The sequence below is a fragment of the Pollicipes pollicipes genome, unplaced genomic scaffold, assembly GCF_011947565.3.
Source record: "Pollicipes pollicipes isolate AB1234 unplaced genomic scaffold, Ppol_2.1 Scaffold_7261;HRSCAF=8764_pilon_pilon_pilon, whole genome shotgun sequence".
Taxonomy (NCBI): domain Eukaryota; kingdom Metazoa; phylum Arthropoda; class Thecostraca; order Pollicipedomorpha; family Pollicipedidae; genus Pollicipes; species Pollicipes pollicipes.
The window spans coordinates 53,496,554-53,517,970 of NW_023597054.1; the positions used below are offsets into that span (position 1 = coordinate 53,496,554).

Genomic DNA, 21,417 nt, shown 5'->3' on the forward strand with positions numbered 1-21,417 from the left:
GCCTCCGCGGCCACTCAGCCCGGCCTATTGTTAACTTCAAAGCAGCGCCATCCATGATGGGTTGTGCGGCCGTGGTGTGTGTGTGTGTGTGTGTGGAGCCACACCACCGTTCTCCGGCACGATTTCTCGGAGCGCAGCGTATCTTTGTATGCTACGCTCGGCGTCGTGGCCAAACTAAGCGCACTGACGAAGCTACCTGAAGATATCAAACTCAGTTATACTGGCTGGAGCGGCAAAAGTTTTCAGAAAGAAAAACAAGCATTTTGTTGGCCGGCGTGCCGGGAATGTCGATGCTTGCTGGCTGCAATCTGACCCCGAGTTTCAATTTGGGTCCCCAGCCAATTTTATAATTCAAGTCCTAGTTATCATAGCTGATTGGCATTACGTATGCATTGTTGGAGACCAGTTCGTAATCTTGACTTGTCTGGAACAAAATGCAAGAGGCTGCATAGCGTCGCCCCCACGAAAGTTATTTGAGATCCGGCCTTGAGCAAAGTATTTCCATTTAGTCCTGTGATGCGGCACCCGCTTCATTCTGTCGAGTCCGCTGCGAAAAAAGGGCATTCCTTCCAACAGCAAGCACTAGTCCTTAGCCAAAACTTTCACAGGTTTACAGGTTGAGGACAACGTTTTTCGGTAGCGTTGCTCTGCATTATTTATTCGTGCCTCACCGCGAGCCGAGTTTCAACGAAATTAAATTCATTCTGGGCTTATTATGCGCTCTCAGCAGTGCTGTTGGCCGTAATGTGGCCCATTTAGTGGGCGACGCTTTAAGCCGACCACGCGGCGGGAGGAAGAGAGGAGTGGTTCCCACTCTCGCTTACCGTGTACCAAAGCTGGCGTCCGATGCCTTACCCACGCGCCTTCAGGTAACTGTTGCCGCGTGCTTCGCGGTGCGAAATGCAGATAAGGAAGCGGGCTGTGGATAGGACGGGCTTATGGGTGCGATATGATAACGATAGAGGGTATAATTTAGGGAGGGGAAAGGACTGAGGTTGGTTGTTATACTGGGCGCAAAATGACCTGGACCGTAGGCGAGCCTCTAAGCCCCAATATCATCATCATCATCATCATCATCGTTGGTTGTTATATGGGGTGCGGTATATAAGCTAAGATCGTTGGTTGTTATATGGGGTGTGGGGTATAAGCTAAGTCGGAAGCCCAGGTGACGCGTTAGATCAGAGGGCATGGCGGCGGTAGCCAGGACGCGGCAGCCGCGAGCCGTCGGGTGACGCGCCGCTCACAGCGCCAGGTCGATGGTGGCCACCGGCTCAAATCGGCGGGGCACCGAGAAACGGCGGCCGACCGTCGCACGAGGTAGAGGGGCGAGGTGAGTCGCCGATGCTTTCGGCACGGGCAGAAATGGGCACCCAAGCGGGAGCCAGCCTACTCTACTTTATTCAGACTGTCGTGGGAAAAGACGGCCGACCTTTTTTCTATTTCGCAAACGAACGCCGCTGGCTTGGCGGCTACTGACTACGGTCGGTTCAATAGTGTTTCAGTGGAGCGTCACTGACTTTCTCCGACCATCCTTAACATTCGTTTGGGGGAAGGGTATCGACGTGTGGAGAGAGTGATCAGTGCTCGGCGAAAAAGCAAATATCTTCATTGTAACACATCATTGCGGAACAGTGTGCTTGCGCAGCTGCCAGCTTTCCCTCTTTCATCAACATGACTGATTAAATTTGATCGCGCACTGAGAAGGGTGGAGATAGTCAGAAAAGGTTCGGTTACCAAAGCTGTTAGACTATGATTCATTTTTGTCACTTACCCCGTTTACATGAGTCGACCAAACAGACGATTTCGCGATGATTGGAAAAAGGCGCAGTTTCTACTCATGTAAGTAGGCTTCAGCGACGCCGTGACAGCCACTTACGGTATCTTAAATCTACGATGGTGGGAGGGGAATTTATGATTCGCGTAAGTCCCGCACAAAGAACTAAACGTGCCACTTGTCTTCTTATGAGTTTTTGAGAAATTTGTTAGGGTCTGATATAAATAGATTACAAAAAACAAAAGGCAAACAAGCTTTCTGAAGTAAGGTAAATCCATTCACTCAACTACATTTTTCAATATGAACTTTTCTTAGACGAAGCTACGTTTCGTAAGTTGTGCATGTTCCCATCGTTTCTTTCAGCCGCCTTGTCACAGGTGTCGGCGTGGCGCGCCAAGATTGCGAAGGTGTTGTTGGGCTTCCAGCGTTGGTGTTTCATGCGTGCTTCTATCTGTGAAATTGGTTATTGTCGTTACCCGCTTGGGTAAAGCTGCGCTATCGAAATTATGAAGCATGCGCCACTGGACACTGCAAGGAGAGCGTCTCACGTATAGCTCCTTCGTCTGCTTAGCTGTGCGGTGGTATGAGACCCTCTGCCATCTCCGCGCATCCCATCTTTTGACATGGGCAGCTTTTTTGCCATTGCAACAAATGTTTGGCGCACGACCACTCCAAAAGTACGTCTTGAGCCAAGTACAAGTCAGCCCCTCCATCTATCTTCGTATCTGCTACTGTCTGCTACCTGCCGCCTGAGCGCGATGTGCCTGCTTTGAGTTGTGATTCAGTACGTCGTTCTTGTCGCACTTGCGCCAGAAATGCAAAAACAACGCAAAAAATTGGACATTTCCAGGCTAACGCGCTGTGCGCTTATCGTAGATTTACAACTAAATTTGCGATTGGCTCATGTAAACGTGTCGAATTATCGTCACTTTCGTGAACGATTCGAATAGTAAATTTACGGTTGTAGTGCACCGACTCATGTAAACTGGGTAATTAATTGCGTCATCGAGGCAGCGGATCTTTTGACCTGCGCGTCGAGATGTGAGTCCGCTCCTTGGCCAGTTCTGACCTGGTCACCAGGCCGACTGCAGGTCTGCTGAATGAGGTAGCTGCGCTGTGGCGGCGCCGGGCGCAGGACACAGGTGAGGGCGTCGCCGCCCGGTTCGCCCGTTACCGGGCCCGCTCGCCCCCTCCGCGGGGCGTGCGCGCTTCTGCTCGGTCGCCGGGCCAATTTGCGCGGCTGGCGCCAGTTGAGCTAATTTCCTGCGACGTGTTTAAGCGCCGGAATCGGCCGCCCGATGAGCCGGCGCTTGGAAATAAACAGGCGCGCCTGTCGTCCGCGGCCGTCGGCGGGCGCGTCAGCACGGGACCGCGCCGCTGTTGGCGCAGCTAATGGACGGCCTCTCAGCGCGACTTGAGTGGCGCTCCCCGCCAGCTTGATTCGTATCTGGCGCGGCGCGACGATCGCGCCCGCCGTCTGATGACGTTATTTGTGCAGCGCGGCGTCCGCCCTCCGCCGCCGCCCATTGACATTCCGGCTGGCGTGCAACCATACCTGGCGCGGCGGCGCCTCCTCTGATGGCCTCGCCGCGTAGGCGGCACGCTCCGTATGCGAACGGGCGTCCTGCGCAGCCACCTGGAGGGACTGCGGGCAGACCGCAGCCCCCCCCCCCCCCCTTCCCCTGCGGGCCCATCGTCTCGGAACTGTTTGTCGGAAAAAAGCAGCTGAAGGCCGCGAGCGGGGCGCCACCACCGCTGGCTGCCGCCAGACTAATGCTGTTGACGCCGGCCGCAGTGGTGCGCGGCGTGGTGGCCGGCCGAGTTTGTCGTGCGGTGTGGGAGGGCGGCAGCCGTGGCGATCTGGGCGGGCGGCCAGCGAGGGCCACCGGCGGCTGGGCGGCCGACGCCGCCCGGGCAGCGTGCCGGCCCCCGGCGGCGGCGGCGCGGCCCGGGCCCTCGGTGTCGGACGGTCGCGTCGCCCGCTGTCTCCTCCGGCTACCGCCGCACGCTGCCCGGCCGGGCGCGTTTCACGCTCGGCATTCATAATTCAGCGCCGCCGCCGACGGACGGCCAATCCGGCGGCCGCTGGCGGCGCTATGAATTTTTTACCTCCCGATGCGCGGCGGCCTGACGCGGCGGCGCCGCTCCCTGGTCACGGGGCGCGCGCCGGCGTCGCCGCTGTACGTGACAGACCGAGCCGAGCCCGCCCACCGCCGTCTGCTGCGCCCTACCTCAGCTCGCTGGCCGACGCATGCTGCCAGGCTTTGCCAGGCTCCTGGACGTCTTCTGACGGTAACATTTGTGATTGGTAATACTGGTGAGGGACTGCAGCGGAAGGCTCTGAACATAAAATGCTTAACAACAATCGGGTTGTCTAGTTCGCTATCATCCCTCTGTTAAAAATGCATGTGCATTGGCTTCATGTCGACGACCGTCGTGCTTTACTCAATGAATGTATCAAGAATATGTTCATTGTAACCTATAGCTATTACACGTTTGTTTGCCGATACCTGGCGTTGCTTTTGGCCGAGCAAAAAAGGCATGACGTATCACAATTAATATTATGAGCCGTGTTTGGAAAGTCCTCGACTTGTTTCATTCCGATCCACAAACAGCCCTGGAGAGAGCGCTCTCGCAATGGTTCTCGCGGTTTTATTCTGTGTGCTTGTTTTCGCCGACTTGCTCCAGTCTGTCATATTTGCATAATAACGGTCTTAAGCGGCGTATCTCACCTACTTTTCCCGACAATTAATCTCTACATTCATTCTTTACTGTCTATTTTCAGTGGCGCTTAAACTATTGGCGCTCGCTGCATAAAATTACCGAGGGAGACTGAAATTCATGTGAGCTGGCAGAATTTACGTCGGTATTTTCTCGGCGCAGGCTGCGAGTCATTTTTCACAGGGCAGCGGAACTGAAACCAGACGAATTTACCACGCCCGTCACAAAAAGGAAAAGGGTGTGCACGCACCAGCCTTTTTGTGTACGGAAGCTCCGCCCCTCAAATGTAGGCCGGCGGTAACCCGCAAGAACGTACGACTCTGACAAAACTGGCTTCTCGTTTATGATGCGTTGTTGAGTGGCTGTTTCCGCGTGCGATTGTGCCGCGCTGCCGCAGTCATTTGTGCGGGTAATTTGTGCTGCACGCGCTGGGCCGTGGCCGGAGACGGTGGCTGCTCGGTCGGCTGTCGGCTGGGCGGCGGGCGGTGCAGCTGGACGGCGAGGGATGGCCGCCCGCCGTCGGCCGGTCGGGAGCCAGCCGCCACTCCTTCGCCTCCGCTTCAGGGACGACCTCAGGCCGTACTGACTTGCGGCGGCGGGAGACACGGCCGCTGCCAGAGCAGGAACCTGCGCTGTGTGGTCAGGAGCCGCCGCTGTCGAGTGAGGAGTCTCTGTCGCATCGAATGTCGCCGCTATCGGATTGGGAGCGGCTGCCGTAGGACGGGTGGCAGCCGCCCGAGAGCGACTGTCTGCCCTGCCGCCGTGTGGGGCTGAGTCGACTCAGAGCGGGGAGGCCAGTGCACCAGAGTTCTATTACGCCGGAAGACGGCGTCAGGAGCCGCTCGCGAACACAGTTCATGACCCAGATCAAACAGTGGATCAAGCGTGTCACAATGGCGCCGAGTCGGTGCCCAGAAAAGCTGCGGCGGCTCTACACGGAGCGCCGGTCGCCTCTGAGCAGCATCACACGTCGGTGTGCAGCGTGCCTGCGCCACTGAACTTGGCCGCCCGCTGACCCCGCCGCGTGTCGCATCGTCATTCTGCTCATGAGGCCGCCAGAGCCGGTGCCGAGTGAAGCTGCCCTTGGCGTGGCTGTTGGCCATTGGGACGGCCTCTGTTGTGCGCCGCCATGGCGCGGCGCGATACGGAACGGACACCAATTGGCGGCTGGGCGGCGCCGGCGGCCGGCCTGCACGCCCCGTGTTGGCCCTGTGTGCCGGCCCGGCGGGCGCGGGACGCGACGCCGCATCGATCCCCGCGGCCGGCGGCGCCGACCGTCGTGTGCGAATAGCCTAATGATACACTGGAGCAATCAATGCCCCTTCACTGGCACATATCCGCGGATTTGGGTGTTTGCACCCGGTATTACGGGCTCCTCCAGTCGAGTTGATTGCATGAGCGATTGGCGTGGCGGCCGTCGCCGGCACAAAGGGTCGCTCGACGACGCATTGTTTTCGCCCAGTCACATGACAACGGGCACGGCAGCGGCGCGGACGCGCGGCCCGTTAACGACCGCCGCTGGCCACGGGCCCCGCCCCTTCCCCCCCACCCCTCCCCTGCAGCGGCCCTGACGGCCTGCCGTGACGGGCCAGCCCGGCCGGATGGTCATGCTCGCCTTCGCATGCCCCGCGTCCAGCCCCGTGTCCCGAGCGGACGGTGCAGGCTTGCGGGGTCGCCGTCCCGCCTCGCTTCAGCTCGAGGGCGATTTAAACGGGACTGTCCTGGCTGTCACCCCTCCCCCGCGGTGTCGTCGGAGGACAGGTCAGACCGTCATTACCCCCTCCCCTCCCCTCCCTTGCTCGACCCCTTTGTCGGCGGTCTGTTTTTCCTCAGTCGCCGGCGCCGTGGCGCGGCTGAGCTGTTTATGTAATTGGTGCATTAGTGCAATCAAATTTAGATCGTGTGGCGATAGAAAGCCGTAACTGAATACCAACGATGCAATTTGGCCTAACTGGCCGCCTGCTCTCCTCGCCGTTCGCCAGATTACATCTTGGAAGTGCATTGTTTGACTTCGGCGGGAGGCGAAAGTCACGGCAGAAATTCCGCACTGCGCCAGCGGATGAGAATGTCGGGCCTCGGACTGCGACGGTCGTGTTTTGTCGCCGATGGCGAACCTCTGGCAACGCCGTCGTATCTGCAGCTGCCGTTACAGACGCGACCACGGCCTAAACGGCGGCGAGTTGGCCGTATCTCGGCCGCCGACGGCTTCGGAAGCCTGCCAATATGCAGTGAGGCGTGCATCGGAGCGCGGCGGCGCTGCCAATGCTCGGCCGGCCCGTCTGCGGCCGACCAATCAGCGATCGGCTGATTTGTGCTGATTTAGCCGGCGGTCATTTATTGGACAAAACCAGCTGGTAATCTTGGCGCGGCCCGTTCCGTTTGAGTTGATTGGGTGTGGGCCGATGGGCTGTCGTCTGATGAGTATGCATGAGGCCGGCGCATTGGTCGGCCCCAGAGCTGACCTTTTGCGGCTACCGTTGGCGGCGCCGCCCGCTGACACGACCCCTCTGTGTCGCCCGCAGCGACTGCCGGGTGGTGCGCGATCCTCAGACGCAGAAGTCCAAGGGCTACGGCTTCGTCTCCTTCGTCAAGAAGATGGTGAGTGGGCGCCGCCCGCGACCGGTGGTCGTTGCCCTCGCCGCCTGCATGTCGGCGGATGGGGGCGATCAAAGCTGTTGTACCGGGATGATAGGCGGTGATGTTTGCCTGTTTGCTTTCCTAAACGCCCTCACTTTAAAGATGTTAAATAGGAGTTGGCTTTACAGCTCGTACCGTTGTTAAGCCCTGGCGTGTGTGTGAATAAAAAATGAAGTTCCCTTGACTGAAACATTCTATCTTTTGAACAACCAAGAATTATCTGCAGCGCTTTTTGGCCACCATCAATCTTCCTGTTTCGTTCGTTCGAAGCCTGAGCTGGCCGGCCGCCGTAGCACGGAACGGCCTTTCAGGACGCTGCGTGTGCCGTTCGCTCGCCTCGGGCATCGGCCCAGCAGCCGCGCCTTTCCGCGTTTATGAGACGAGCCGTGACCTCCAGAAGGCAGCTTGTGACCCCGGAAGGCCAACAGCCGAGAGATTGACAGACTGGCATGTTAATGGCCGCCGACAAACGCAGCCACTGGGGACCGTTTGGAAGAAACTGGACACGAGTTCTCTGCAGGACCCGATTATAGTGGTCTCTTTGTGTTCCGACTTCCTCTCGCTCTCTCACTGAATGCGGTCATTGGTATTAATATTCTTGGCGTTGATTTCACATGCGCTACCCCTTTTTAAAACTCCGGGATGATTTAAACGGCCGTGCTTTAAGCATAAGACTTATGGGTTTGTAGATCAATATGGGTTTGAAGAGTAACCTCCCGGTTGTATGGGCATGGGTACCAATAAGTAATGAGATAACCATCGCCACCCAATGCATTAGCGTGAACTGGTGAGAATAACAGCACAGTTCTGTGTCTAAAAGTCAAGGCATTGAGCGCATTCCGGTTACCTATCTGGTAGCAAAAGGATGTCCATTGCAGTCAGTTCTCGTGATAAACTCACGTCGTCGTAGTGTCGCTGGTTTTTAGTGACACCAACGTCCCGTCTTCCGATCGCGCCAAATACCTCCCTAGCCCCGATTGCAGCTTATTCTGACGGACATCGGTTTTGTTCAGGGCGGATCAGATGAGATTGGCTGCGCCGCGATGAGTCAGAAGTTCGATGATACGTACACCGCGCTACCTCCGCGGTGCTGCGAGGTTCGGACTGTTCTCGTTACACATGCAAGCTCGGTGCTGAAAATCCCATCACAGATAGATGGACTGGGGTTTATGATCGGCCCTGAGCCGCGGAGCTTCACCGCGCAACCAATGCCGCATTTGTGCCGGAAAAGCCGGCCCGCCACAACCTTTGCGCGCCCACCGGCAGAGTGCGGTGCCGAAGTACATGTAATCCAGATTCCTACGGCCCAGTAAGGTAGTCAGTAAAATATGCTTCTCGTCATGTTGTACCGCATGCCGAGCCAGGTGATCTGCCGTATTGTTTACGCTTTTTGGTGGTGAAAGTTGCATCACGATGCGGATAAACGTCCCCAAAACTCCTTCCTTGGGTGAACCCGTTGTGCTTGGCTGGAATCGCGCCATCATCCGTTTACAATGTTCTTAATAGCACACGAAATGGCCTGTCCATTTCGTTTTATGGCAGGATACGTAACCATCGTGTTGTAATAACTCGTTTCATTTTGTGGGCGAGGGGTGCTCCATTTCATATCCTGTCTCGATCCGGGGTGGTTTGGGGCTCAGGTAACCGTGTGCTTTCGGCGCCCCCTCCCCCCCCCCCCCTATTTCGCGCCCCTGGCGGCTACTAACAGCCTTGGTGACCACTCTCAGGCCGGCACGACCCTTCCTGAGACCGGATTAACGGGTCGACGTTGCTCTAAAGAGAATGCATCCCTGTAAACTCTACGGCTCATTTCAAGACTGTCGAAATGTTACTTAATGGAAGAAAAAAGTTCCGGGGACGCCTTGACAGCGGTTATAATAATACCTGCGCAGCGGCGCCTCGCGCTTCTTTTAATGCCCAAGACCCCTGGGCTTCACGTACAGGCGGCAGTTATGGTCCAGGACAGCACGGGACTGCTAATTGTTGACTTTGCGAGCAGCATCAACCGGGATTGACGTAACCGCCTATGAAAGCCCTGTTTCGGGGCAACTTAGCCAACTACGCGACAGACGTAAGCTATGTTGGCTGATTTTGATCTGTGCCTGGCTGTGTTACATCAGGTGAGATGTGAAGAGGACCTTCATGGTAACGTCATGCGACACGTTTTTGGTCCGTGTCTTCGACCGATCCCGCCTCAACTGTCTTCGGCCGCTAGGCCGCGACCGTGCCCCCCCCCCCCCCCCACACCCCTAAGTCGGCCTTCGCGGTCACGCGACCAGGATGCCAGGCCTGCCCATGTAGCCTTGGCACCCGATGCATGTAGCTGGTCGTTGAATGTGGTATGTTGAGCCCCGTTAAGTTAGCTATGAGACCGGTGGCAGGCTGGGCAAGTGGCGCCTGCGAGCGGCGCCGACACACCATGACAGTGATTAAGAGAGGCGAGAAGGCGACGCACGTTAGAAATATGGTCCAACAAAAACCTTTGCCTCCCTGGGTATCCTCTGTGACTCATTATGACATATCATTGTCCGTTTTAACTTGTGAGCGTGTCCGAGCTCGTTGGTGACGCATGTTCGGGCCAACAGGGCCGGGAGGCGCCTGCTCTAAAAGAGCAACAGAATGACATATTATCACCCCTTCCCCAAAAAGTCACTGCAGTGTATCGAAAGGCAACAATCCACCATTTTTCCGTAAAATGGCGTTTGAATGGCAAGTGGCAAGCCACGAATGCAAGCATCCACTGAATGTCATTGACAGGCAAGTAGGTATAGTAATTGATCGCGTTGTTCCGGTTCCACCCTATGCCTCACCCTTTCTCGTTCTCACTCACTCTCTCCTAGTTTCTAGTATAACCTGAATATGCAGATATGCCTGCTCCAGCAGTATGGCCAGCTCATGAACGTATGTGCTAGAAATTTATGCTACCATCTTTTTACTACAAATAGAAGTATTTGTACTTGCCAAGAAAGTTGTGCGTCTTCGCGTATCTCCTCGTCTTTCTCGTCCCTCCTTATCCTGCTGCCTGCATATCTCCGGTCCTTTCTCCGCTAGCTCTCGTCTCACTCGAACCGTTCGTTTCGAATCACTCGCATTGTCAGTCTGAGGCTTCTGCTTAGTTCTGGCAACGTACCTTTCCACAGAAAGTTTTCTTGGGCCTCCTCTTCTGCTGAAAATAGCCCGCACAATTAAGTTAGCAAGATTGCACAGATGAAAGCAAAGTGCAGGATTCTCACTCCGTGGCCCTTCACATTTTGTCGGCATCGCCATCGGGGAGCTGTGTGTGCCGGTGCCTTATGGCGCTCTTCCAAGTTCCGAGCGACTTTATTGCTCGCTTCTGAATCCCGCCTCGCGTCAGTTGATAGGCTGGATGCGACAAGTCCAAGTATGGTGACGTCATGATTCAGAGCTTACCTCTTTGTAGCGGTCCGAACGTCGTCGGTGAGGGGTGTGGGCAAACGGTCGGATTAGGTCATCATGGGCCAGTTTTTGTTTGACCCCATCTACTGAGCTTGCTCAAGGGCGACGGGAAATTTGTGCCTCTTCTCGTTCGTACCGCCGGTTTGCGTATTTCGCTTCCCTGCTCGAGGATCAGCGAGGCCAGCGCTTAATCAAATCCTAGCAAGCGCTAGTCTGGCTGCGGCCCCAGCCGGACCACACCGGCCATGCCCCGCGCGCTGGTGTGTGGTGGGGTGGGGCCCTGTCACACCACACTGGTCACGTGACAGAGGTTTCACGTGACTCTCCCTGCGGGTCTTGAAATCAGTCCAGAACGACGGTGTTTTCACGTGGTAGGCTTGTTCGATGCCTTTGAAAGCAGGCTGTCCACCCTCCAACTCTCCCTCTCCCCCTCTCTCTCCCTCTCTCCCTCTCCCTCTCTCTAACTAGCAGCCGACACTCGCGGGTGCCTACTGTCCTTGGCCGTGACGTCTCGCCTGCGAGCCTTGTCCAGCTCGGCTCGTGCTGTCGTCCGCCGTTGCCGGCCCCGCCCGGCGTCACCGCTGGCGCTCGTGAGGCCGATCGGTTCAGCGGCGTCCCACAGCGGCCACGCGGCACGCGATGTTTTCCCGCCTCCCGCGCCCGCATCCGAGTGACGCGTTTCTTTTAATGGCCAGACAATTTAAAGCTTCCCTTCCACAAGTGTAGAATTAGTACGCCGTAAATGTCACTGTGGCAGGGGCAATAGGGAAAATAGTATAATTAAATGTCTCGTATATTTGTGGCGACACGGCGAAGTGCGTTCGTCGTGTCGACGTTCTTCGTCCAGACTGGCCGACCATTCGGTGTTGGCCACCTAGCTGCATGTAAATTGGGATTAATTAGTCCAAGTAGGTATTGTTATCCAAATGTTGTGAGATAACTTGTTGGCACAACAACACTCCCCCCGTCTCCTTTACAACCCTCTGTCACTCGGTATGGATCTCTCTCTCTCTCTCTCTCTCTCTCTCTCCTCTCTCTCTCTCTCTATCTCTCTCTCTCTCGTCTCTCTCTCTCTCTCTATCTCTCTCTCTCTCTCTCTGTCTCTCTATCTCTCTCTCTCTCTCTCTCTCTCTCTCTCTCTCTCTATCTCTCTCCTCTCTCTCTCCTCTCTCTCTCTCTCGGCTCTCTCTCTCTCTCTCTCTCTCTCTCTCTCTCTCTCTCTCTCTCTCTCTCTCTCTCTCTCTCTCTCTCTCTCTCTCTCTCTCTCTCTCTCTCTCTCTCTCTCTCTCTCTCTCTCTCTCTCTCTCTCTCTCTCTCTCTCTCTCTCTCTCTCTCTCTCTCTCTCTCTCTCTCTCTCTCTCTCTCTCTCTCTCTCTCTCTCTCTCTCTCTCTCTCTCTCTCTCTCCCCCTCTCTCTCCCTCTCCCCCCACGTACTCGTATCCTCTCTTCCTCCCTTTTGTTTTCTTCTTTCCTCTGTCTTTCTCTCTCTTCTCCTTCCCTTTCTTGCTCTCCCTATCTTGCACGTCACTCGCACCCTGTCGTGCTGTGTCCCGCAGCCCCGCTTCCGTTCATTCCCCCCCCCCCCCCTCCCGTTCTTCGTCCCTCCGTTCCCCCGATCCGTCCTCCGTCGCCAATAGCCCCGCCGTCTCCCGCCGCGCGTCTCCGCCCAGCACGTGACGCCCAGCGCCGCCCCGACTCTCCGCTGCCTTTCGCCGCGCCCCTCCGCTCCAGCACGTCACGTCCAGCGTCGTCCCAACTCTCGGCCGCCTCTCGCCGCACCCCTCCGCCCCAGCACGTGACGCCCAGCGCCGTGGCGACTCCCCTGCCACATCTCGCCGCGCCCCTTCGCCCAGCACGTGACGCCCAGCCCCGCCCTGACTCCCCGCCGCCTCTCGCCGCGCCCCTCCGCCCCAGCACGTGACGCCCGGCGCCGTCGCGACTCCCCTGTCATATGTCGCCGCGTCCCTCCGCCCCAGCCCGCGACTCCCAGCGCCGTCCCGACTCCCCTGCCGTCCCGACTTCCCGCCAGCCGACGCCACTGGTGCGGGCAGCGGCCGGGCCACGCCGCAGGGCTCAGATTTCTGCCGGTTGTGATATGTTTTACGGGCCCGGCCGCCTCACATTTGACGCCCATTCGTTGTAATGAGAACTGAGAAAGCCAGGCAAGCGGATTGAGATAAATGAAGCAATAAGGGCGAGATGATACTGTTGTGTTTTATGTCTTATGGCGGGTTATATATGGCTATGCGGACCATTTCTGGCATTGCATTGCCAAAAGGTTGGAATTATTTTGCTTTGGTTGAAATCGTGACGGTGACATGTGAGTGGAAAATGTAAGCAGTAAGATTCTGCCAGCCGGTGCGATAAATTTTCGTGAAAGAAAATGCATCCACCGCACATGGTTTTGCTTCGCTGTTCCGGGTATGCATTGTTTGTGCATAAAGATCACGGATCGTATTTCGTGATGTGATTTGCAGACCTCGGCGGTTTTCGCCCAAAGATGTGCATTTGTAATGCTATGAAATCAATCGTGAAAATAATGATCAAATTATCAGCTTATGGCTGAGTCGATTTGGTCAATTGCCTGCTTATTACTGGTCTGTTACTAAGAATCCAACGGGATGGACATTGCTATGAGATGAGTTATAGTAGTCTATGCCCGTCGTTGCATAAAGCCGGAGGCACAGTGTATTATAACAGTAAAGCCGATATAAAAGTATGTGATAACAGTAAAGCCGAGTCAGTACATTTCGTCCTTTGGCTTCGTGAGGACCGCTGGAACTACGATAAGAAAAACTTGTTAGAAAGTCGTCATTGTTTCGGATTTGTTGCCAATGACATGAGCGTAGAGTACCTACTTTACCCCTATAACAATCTAGACTATGTTTTACAAAGTAAGAACCAACATGCAATCGCGTGAGCCTGACGTCTTTCAATGAATCAAGACAGGGCTTCCGAGTTTTACACAAAGGTTTTCACCAGTAGAGCTATTATCCGAATGGGCATACTGACGTCTATTCCTTATTGATACGCTCTCACTCGCAGGCCATGCCCCGTATGGGGCGCCGCCTCCACCGTATCAGACGTGTCCGAGCGTGTCTGGAGGCGCGATCCTCCACTCCAGTCCGATTAGCAGCCAGTTGGAAGAGTTCGCAGTGGGTGCTGTGTTCGCTGAACTGTAATACGCGATTGGATTAAATTTCCTCTACGGAGAAACGGAAGCTGTTATAGGCTGCCGTCGCAGTCCAATGTTTATGAAGCGCGGTCGCCACTGTTCTCCAGTTCACGCAGCTGGGCTCGATCTCAGTCATCCTGTCCTGTGATTGTCATTCTCCATGTACTCAGGGGTTTGCTGTTCCGTATTGCTGCTCTGACGTGAGCACAAAGCTTCTACGGTTTGGTCATGCGGGCCGGCCGAGATGCATTCTGACAATCGCCCTCGCCATGTACGCGGTGCGCCTCGGGTAAACATAGTGAGACTGCCGTCGACAGAGTCATGGAGCCGGCCTTCACACATCCCCCGTGCGCTGGGTCGGGACCTGCTGGCACAGCCGCTGACCCGGTGAGCAGGCGTCCACACCGGATCCCAGGACGCCGCGCCGGTGAAGTGTGGGAGGGTCTGCCGACGCCGCGTCCGTGGAGTGTGGGAGGGTCTGCCGACGCTGCGCCGGTGGAGTGTGGGAGGGTCTGCCGACGCTGTGCCGGTGGAGTGTGGGAGGGTCTGCCCACGCTGTGCCGGTGGAGTGTGGGAGGGTCTGCTGACGCCGCATCTGTGGAGTGTGGGAGGGTCTGCCGACTCCGCGCCAGTGTGGGAGGGTCTGCCGACGCCGCGCCGGTGGAGTGTGGAAGGGCCTGCCGACGCCGCGCCAGTGTGGGAGGGTCTGCCGACGCCGCGCCGGTGGAGTGTGGAAGGGCCTGCCGACGCTGCGCCGGTGGAGTGTGGGAGGGCCTGTAGACGCCGCGCCGGTGGCGTATGGGAGGGTCTGACGGCGCTGCGCCGGTGGAGTGTGGGAGGGTCTGCCGACGCCGCGCCGGTGGCGTATGGGAGGGTCTGACGACGCTCCATTGGTGGAGTGTGGGAGGGACTGCCGACGTCTCAGTGATCATGACCTCCAGCGACCGTGGCCTCTGGCGGGCTGATCTCGGGTCGCGCCCACACGGCAGCTGCGCGTTTATCTTCGCAGGCACTCTAGAATTCATGGTCTGGGCCTGGAGTGGTCTAATGAAATGAGAACTCAATCATCTATGATTGCTCCGTGTATGCCATAACTTAGCCATTCATGGCGAGCGGTGCGGTGCGCTGCCGGCCCGGACGCGCTGTTTTATTCGGCGGCTCATCCGTTGGTGCGACACTAGCGACAATGAGATGGGCCCGGTCGTGGCTGAATTGTGTGTCGCGGCGCCGGCGAGTTACCGCCCGCCGCCGGGTGTCACCAGCTCGTGCGGCCCGACGCCGCCCCACCTGGGCGCTCACGCCCACGCCGGCATCCGACGGACGATTAAGCTCGGTTTGCCCGTGCGTGTACTTGTCCGCGTGGCCCGATCTAGGCTGGAGCGGCGCACTGACCGAGACAGGTGTGGTGGTCGGCAAATGACCCAACGATCGATGCTGATGCCTTGTGTTGCCCTGGCTGTTGTTTGGGTCTCGGTTAGCCTGTGTAGGCAGTTCCCGGGCCGCCGTCTCTTTAGACTACAGGCGTTCAGGGTTTCTGTTTTCTTCATCGGATGAGCCTTTCTCGCCGTCCTTATTTATGTTTGCCACAGTTGAGCGAACAAACAAACTCGCCTGCTGCAGGAGGCGGAGAACGCGATAGCGGCGATGAACGGCCAGTACCTGGGCAGCAGAAATATCCGCACCAACTGGGCCACCCGCAAGCCGCCGGCGCCCAAAAACGACCGTAAGTACAGCCTTGGGGCCTGTGACGATCTGCTCCAATGTCCTGCCTCGTAGCGGTAGTAAAAAGACTGCTCTCTGTTGCTTCGTCGCTGTGGTCCAGCTGCAGCCGCGAGAGCCGTGGTGTACGCCCGTCACGTACGACCGGCTCCGACTGACGTTACTGACCTCCGCCGTCACTGCAGCGCTAGAGCCCGTGCGCTGGTCCGCGGTACCAGCAGACCGTGCGAGGTGACGTACCGTCGCAGCGCACGCGCTACCGTGATCTGTGGGGGCCATTCCCGCCGCGGCAGGTGAAGCCAACACCTGCCGGAAGACCGGCCATTACCCTGGCGTCCCATTCTTTTCTCGCAATACGAAAGATCGCGCGAGACCTTATCTAGCTTTTGATGCGCCGTCTCCCGCGGCTTAGCGTTCATCACCATACATATTCATTGGTGTTAGGAAAACCATTAGAGTGTGCTCAGGCCGTGAATATGCAACGAGTCGGGGCGATAAGGTTCTACGGGCGGCCGATGGTGCGCCGGCCTTGCCCCGGGCCGCTATCGTGCCGCTCATGTTTGCCTTCGACCGGCGCTGCCGTCCACGTTCTGATCATAAGGTCCATTGTGGGTCCGACCACGGCCACCGCATGCTCCACCAGCGTGACTCTTGGCAGTCTGCGAACGCTTGACTGTTCCGGGTCACTCGGCCGCCTTTAGGTGGTGTTGCGATAGTCGCTTTTTCATATGAGATGCAAGTTTCGGTGCGTTGGGAATAGTGGAGGCTTATGGACAGGGCGTACTTAGCTATCGCGCCGAGGCCCTTCTCACTGGCAGCATCCCCTTCGCGCAAGATGTTACATCCTTATTCGCACTGAGTCAGCGCGGCGTTCATGCAGCCAGCCGCTGGCGAGCCCCTCCGCTTGGTTCGGCCGCAATCGTCCGCCCGGTCCGGCCGGACAGACCTGCTGTTTGTTGGCTGTTGTGCTATGCGGACCGAGGCGGCGCCGATGGTGGCCCGTATTTATGTGCTGGACGGGAGCGGGCCAGCTTTAGAATCCATCGGCGGCTTCTTTGGTCGGCTCCTCCTCTCTTCAGCCCCTGCTCTCTCGCTCGCTCGTTTCCCCCACCCCACCCCAACCCACCTCCCTCCCTCCCTCCCTCCCTCCCTCCCTCTCCAGATCGCCGTTGGGATCGGGGCGGGCGCGCCTCCCTCCGCGCGTGGCCAGAAGCGCACATCCAGACGCTGGAAGGAATTCCTCTTGGACTGTTTCCTCTTCGCGGCATGCAGCTGTCATCGTCCGTGGACGGGTTCGGGTCCCCCTGGCGGCCTACCGATGGAAACCCGCGGTCTGGCTCCCCTGGCGGCCTACCGATGGAAGCCCGCGGTCTGGCTCCCCCTGGCGGCCCACCGATAGAAACCCGCGGTCTGGCTCCCCCTGGCGGCCTACCGATGGAAACCCGCGGTCTGGCTCCCCCTGGCGGCCTATCGATGGGAAGCAGCCGCCGATGTCGGGCGAGGCAGTTGGCCGCCGTGTTGTTCGACAGCGGAGCACCTGATGGCGGCACATAATGATGTTTTCAGTTGCTGTAAGCGCAGCGCCCTGGTAGTGGATCGTCTGCGTGGGCACGGGTGTAGGAATAGGAGGGGCAGAGGTCGCAAGATGGCCATTTCCCGCACTTTTCGAGAATGTTTAGCGTTACACTATAGCGATGCATAGAAAGAATTGACAAAATTGGCATTGCCCCCCACCCCCCACCCCATAACCACATTTGGACGTTTCTACACTTCCGCGCCATGGCTTTAGATGCCGTTGTCACCAATGCATCATGAAATGTAGCATCATTCAAGTGGGTCACGCCCGGTGGGTGCTGCGTAAAGCCGGCCTGAACGATGGTGCCTCGCTGGTACCTGCGCAGTAGCGGGGACGGGTCCAACTGTTACCCATCGCGCTGTCGTGTGGCTTGGTCGGTATGCCTAAACGACAAACGCTTAACACAACAGTGGCGTGCCTTGCAGGTTTTTGACAAAGGCTCCGGGCTATTCTTAATGCTGCAAACAAGAAAGCTTTTAAAATGCATAACGATGCCTGTGTTAGGACTTTGTGGGAAATTTAATGAAGTCAGCAAATGGATGCACATCATTCACGATAAATCAATAGGCCCTGTCACTAACCTTGTTTGTCGACAATAAAGGCACCGGAGCTTTGTGCGTCGCGCTCTCAAAGCGTAATTCAATTGGGCCCCTGAAACAACGCCGCCTCCTGTTTTGATACGTATTTGGCTGTGTCCATTTCCTTTGTTTGGCTGCGAGCACCGGACGCCGCGCGAGGGCGCGGCGGTCGCGGCTGGCCGGGCCAGCGCCGGTCGCTGACCCACCGGCCGCCGGCATTAATCGCTTATCCACCGGCCGGGCCGGCACCAGTGGCTGACCCACTAGCCGGGCCGGCACCAGTGGCTGACCCACCGGCCGGGCCGGCACCAGTCGCTTACCCCCCCCCCCCCCCGGCGGGGCTGGCACCAGCGGCTGACCCACCGGCCGGGCTGACACCAGTCGCTTACCCACCGGCCGGGCCGGCACCAGTGGCTGACCCACCGACCGGGCCAGCACCAGTCACTTACCCCCCGGCCGGGCTGACACCGGTCGCTTACCCACCGGCCGGGCTGACACCAGTCGCTTACCCACCGGCGGGGCTGACACCAGTCGCTTACCCACCGGCCGGGCCGGCACCAGTGTCTGACCCACCGGCCGGGCCAGCACCAGTCACTTACCCCCCCGGCGGAGCCAGCACCAGTCGCTTACCCACGGGCCGCTGACAGCCGCAACTCTGGTCGGTATCGCCGGAGCACTCCACTCAATTATGGGACAGGAAAAGTGCTTTGCTGAACTCCGGGTAAATTTAGTCAAAGCGCTATGACTTCGATGAAAAGAAAGTAATTAGAGCCGCCAGGTTTTGGAAAGTGCCCTCGCTCAATACGTTGAGCATATTGCGCGTGCCGCCGAACAGTACTGCCCGCCGCCGGTGCTGACAGCCAGGGCGGCCACCCACCCACTCAGGACCGCCGGCCGCCGCCCGCCGCCGCCCGGTCGCCGCCGCCAAGATAATTTACGCCTATGTTTCCATGGTGCTGGCGGCGCAAACAAAGCCGCGCATGAAATAATGGCGCGATTACGCCGCGGGCGCATGACGGTAGCTCGTCGTCGGCCGGGTGCCGTTGGCCGGCGGCGAGTTATGGCGCACCCTGGAGGGTGCTGCGCTAGGTCAGCCGCGCCGCGCCGCGCCCTGTTTGTGTCGCCCCGCCGGCCAGCCGATGATTGCGATCAAGGTGGGTGCTGTTTCTCCCGCGAGTTTCCAGCTTTATGTGACCCACGCCGGCGAAGTTTTTCGATTCGTTTGATCGTTTGGCAGATAATGCGGCGCGACGGCGGCGTGACGGCGCTCGGCCGAGTGCCGCGGCAAATAAGAAATACCTAAATGAGATTTTCTTGGACTGCCCGAAGTTGGTTGGATGCTCGTCGCGTTCCCATGGGAGTGTTGTCGCGTTGCTCTCGGCCGAGTTTCTGCAAACGGCAACAGTCGGTCTCGTTGCTTTGGTGAAAGCTAGCAATGCCCTGCTCGTAGAGTGAATCTCACACACCCTGCCAACACAGCCCGGAGATGGGACACCACAGAAACAGATGGCTGATTGATTACGGTCACGTCAGCATGGAAATCTGTATCCTCAGTCATGGAGACTGCATCCCGCCCGCTGCCCGCAATCGCCGGGGCGCCGGTCTGTGCTCGCCGACTCTGAGACGGGAATCACGCGCTACCGGCGCCCGAGGCAGCAGCGGACCTTCTGCCCACTGACGTATCCAGACTGTGCCGCAGCAGACAGTGCCGTCCGTTCGGCCGCGGCCCGCTGACAGGCGCGTGTTCACTGGGGCGAAGAGGGACGACGCGGCCCACTCGGGCGCTCGGACTCCAGAGGCCATCACCGACCTGTTTTTCGTGGCCGTTGGACCGCCGCCTCCTTCGGCCGTCGTCGTTATGAGCGACAGTAAAAAATCGACACCCGCTCGCGCGCGAGCTTCGCTGGCTCTTCAGTTTCCGCTATCCCCGGACGCCGGCATCGATTAGCGGCCAATGAGCAGCGCCTTTGTCCGCCGCCGCGCCGCCGGCCAAGTTCACGGGTCGCACGAGGGCGGCGTGGGGTCCCATGAGGCGCCGCCGGCCGTTCCGGACGGCTCGGGGAGGGGAAGTCGACCACGCACGGCACCGGCCATTGTTCGCCGGTGCAGCGTTATGAAATGGGTCCAGTGACTAATTGCAGTTTGCCGACAGTGATCGGCGGGCGCGAATGACTCTGCGGGCCGTGGCGAACGGGAGGCAATGGGGCGCCGGGCGCCGTCTGGCGAGGCGCGCCGCTGGGTCACACTGGCCGCTGCTGTATCGTCCCTGCGTCCGCTGCGGCGCATTGCCCGAGCGCGCCACATTGGCCAACAGCGCCCAGTCCAAAACATGTTGCGCTGTCAGCGACGTTAAACACGTTTTTATAGCGTTGTTGACGCTAATGCTGTTGTTTATTTGAAATTCGTTAAATGTAAAAAGTGTTGCCGGAGCTGGGTTGATTTTGGAGAACAGGCGTCCTGTTGTGCAGGTTACAATACGCTTTTAACGTAATCGGTTACTGATATGCTCTACACATGTTGCAGGAAGGGTTCTTTGTTTGGTTTATTGTCACAATTGTTGCGTTCTGTATCTGTTACTACTACGATATCTCGGAAAGCAATGACGTTCTGACATCTTAATGATCATCATCGCAATGCCGGCTTAGCTGTTCGGCACCCTGTGGCCAAGTGCGGGACAAATCGCTCTCGTGTGTCCTTCATCGCGTCCTAATATGGTCGTGAGAGAAACACGTGTGTGCTAAAAATGGTGCTTATTAAAAATGCATCAACAACCAAGAAGTTTTGTGTCTTTGAATTGCAGTTTTTATTCACTGTTGTTTGTCCTGAAAAGTCAGGCGAGTTACTCTCTCCCAACAGGTGAGGCAGCAATTGTGCCTCTGTCACTTCGCTTTGGGCAGATGACGCTGTCCTGTTGTCACTCTGCTGTGGGCAGAGGACGCTGCCCGGCTGTCGCTCCGCTGTGGGCAGAGGACGCCGCTCGGCTGCCACTCCGCTGTGGGCAGAGGACGCTGTCCTGTTGTCACTCCGCTGAGGGCAGAGGACGCTGCCCGGCTGTCGCTCCGCTGTGGGCAGAGGACGCCGCTCGGCTGCCACTCCGCTGTGGGCAGAGGACAACGCTCGGCTGCCACTCCGCTGTGGGCAGAGGACGCTGCCCGGCTGTCGCTCCGCTGTGGGCAGAAGACGGTGACTCCGCTGCGCTGTGCATACTAGGTTCCATGCTGATCGAACTCTTCTGAGATGGTGACTGATATCTGAAGTCTGAAGCGCGCACCACTGGTTGCTCCTTGACTTAAGCAGACTACTAACCAGGCTTTCAATCGCTTGGTGATCGTTGACATGAGGCATCATTGCTTGATTTTCCTGACGCTCTCGTTTTTGGTGTCAGCCAGAAACGTTCATTGTTAGCTCATTGTTCACAGTTAGTTAGTTCAGTTCATTGTTGTCTAAACATGACCCTCTTATCAGCGCGATAACGACTATCTGTCCTTTTGTGATCTCCTGTTCTGCTTCGGTTCTGTTATCCTTTGATGTGCTTTTCGTTTCTGTCCTGCGTAAAGTGCATCCCTGTCTTATCCCCGACGCCCACTTGTACTTTCTCCACACCTGCTTTTGTAACTGGGATGCTGGCACCGGAGTCCGTGGGGTAATTATCTCCGCAGTGTGAAGATCATTCATACTTATGGTGATCAAGCCAGACAGTCGGCATGGTCATTATATTTCACTTAGTGGCCGCTGACAGCGCGCTCTTCCGGCGGGAGCTGGCGCTGCCGGCGGCCGCGAGTCAACCGGCACTGTCCGGCGGCCGCCGGCTCGGCGCGGG

At 57.7% G+C, this 21,417-nt stretch overlaps 1 protein-coding gene across 2 annotated transcripts in view; it reads left to right on the top strand.

Annotated features, from left to right (window-relative positions):
* The window catches only part of LOC119112444 (nucleolysin TIA-1), a 58,929-nt gene that overhangs the window by 20,713 nt on the left and 16,799 nt on the right, over positions 1-21,417 (top strand). For both annotated transcript variants that reach the window (XM_037236631.1, XM_037236632.1), the window contains exons 3-4: positions 7,018-7,093; positions 15,345-15,447. In XM_037236631.1, coding sequence (XP_037092526.1) covers positions 7,018-7,093; positions 15,345-15,447 — 179 coding nt within the window. The remainder of the gene's footprint in view (positions 1-7,017; positions 7,094-15,344; positions 15,448-21,417) is intronic.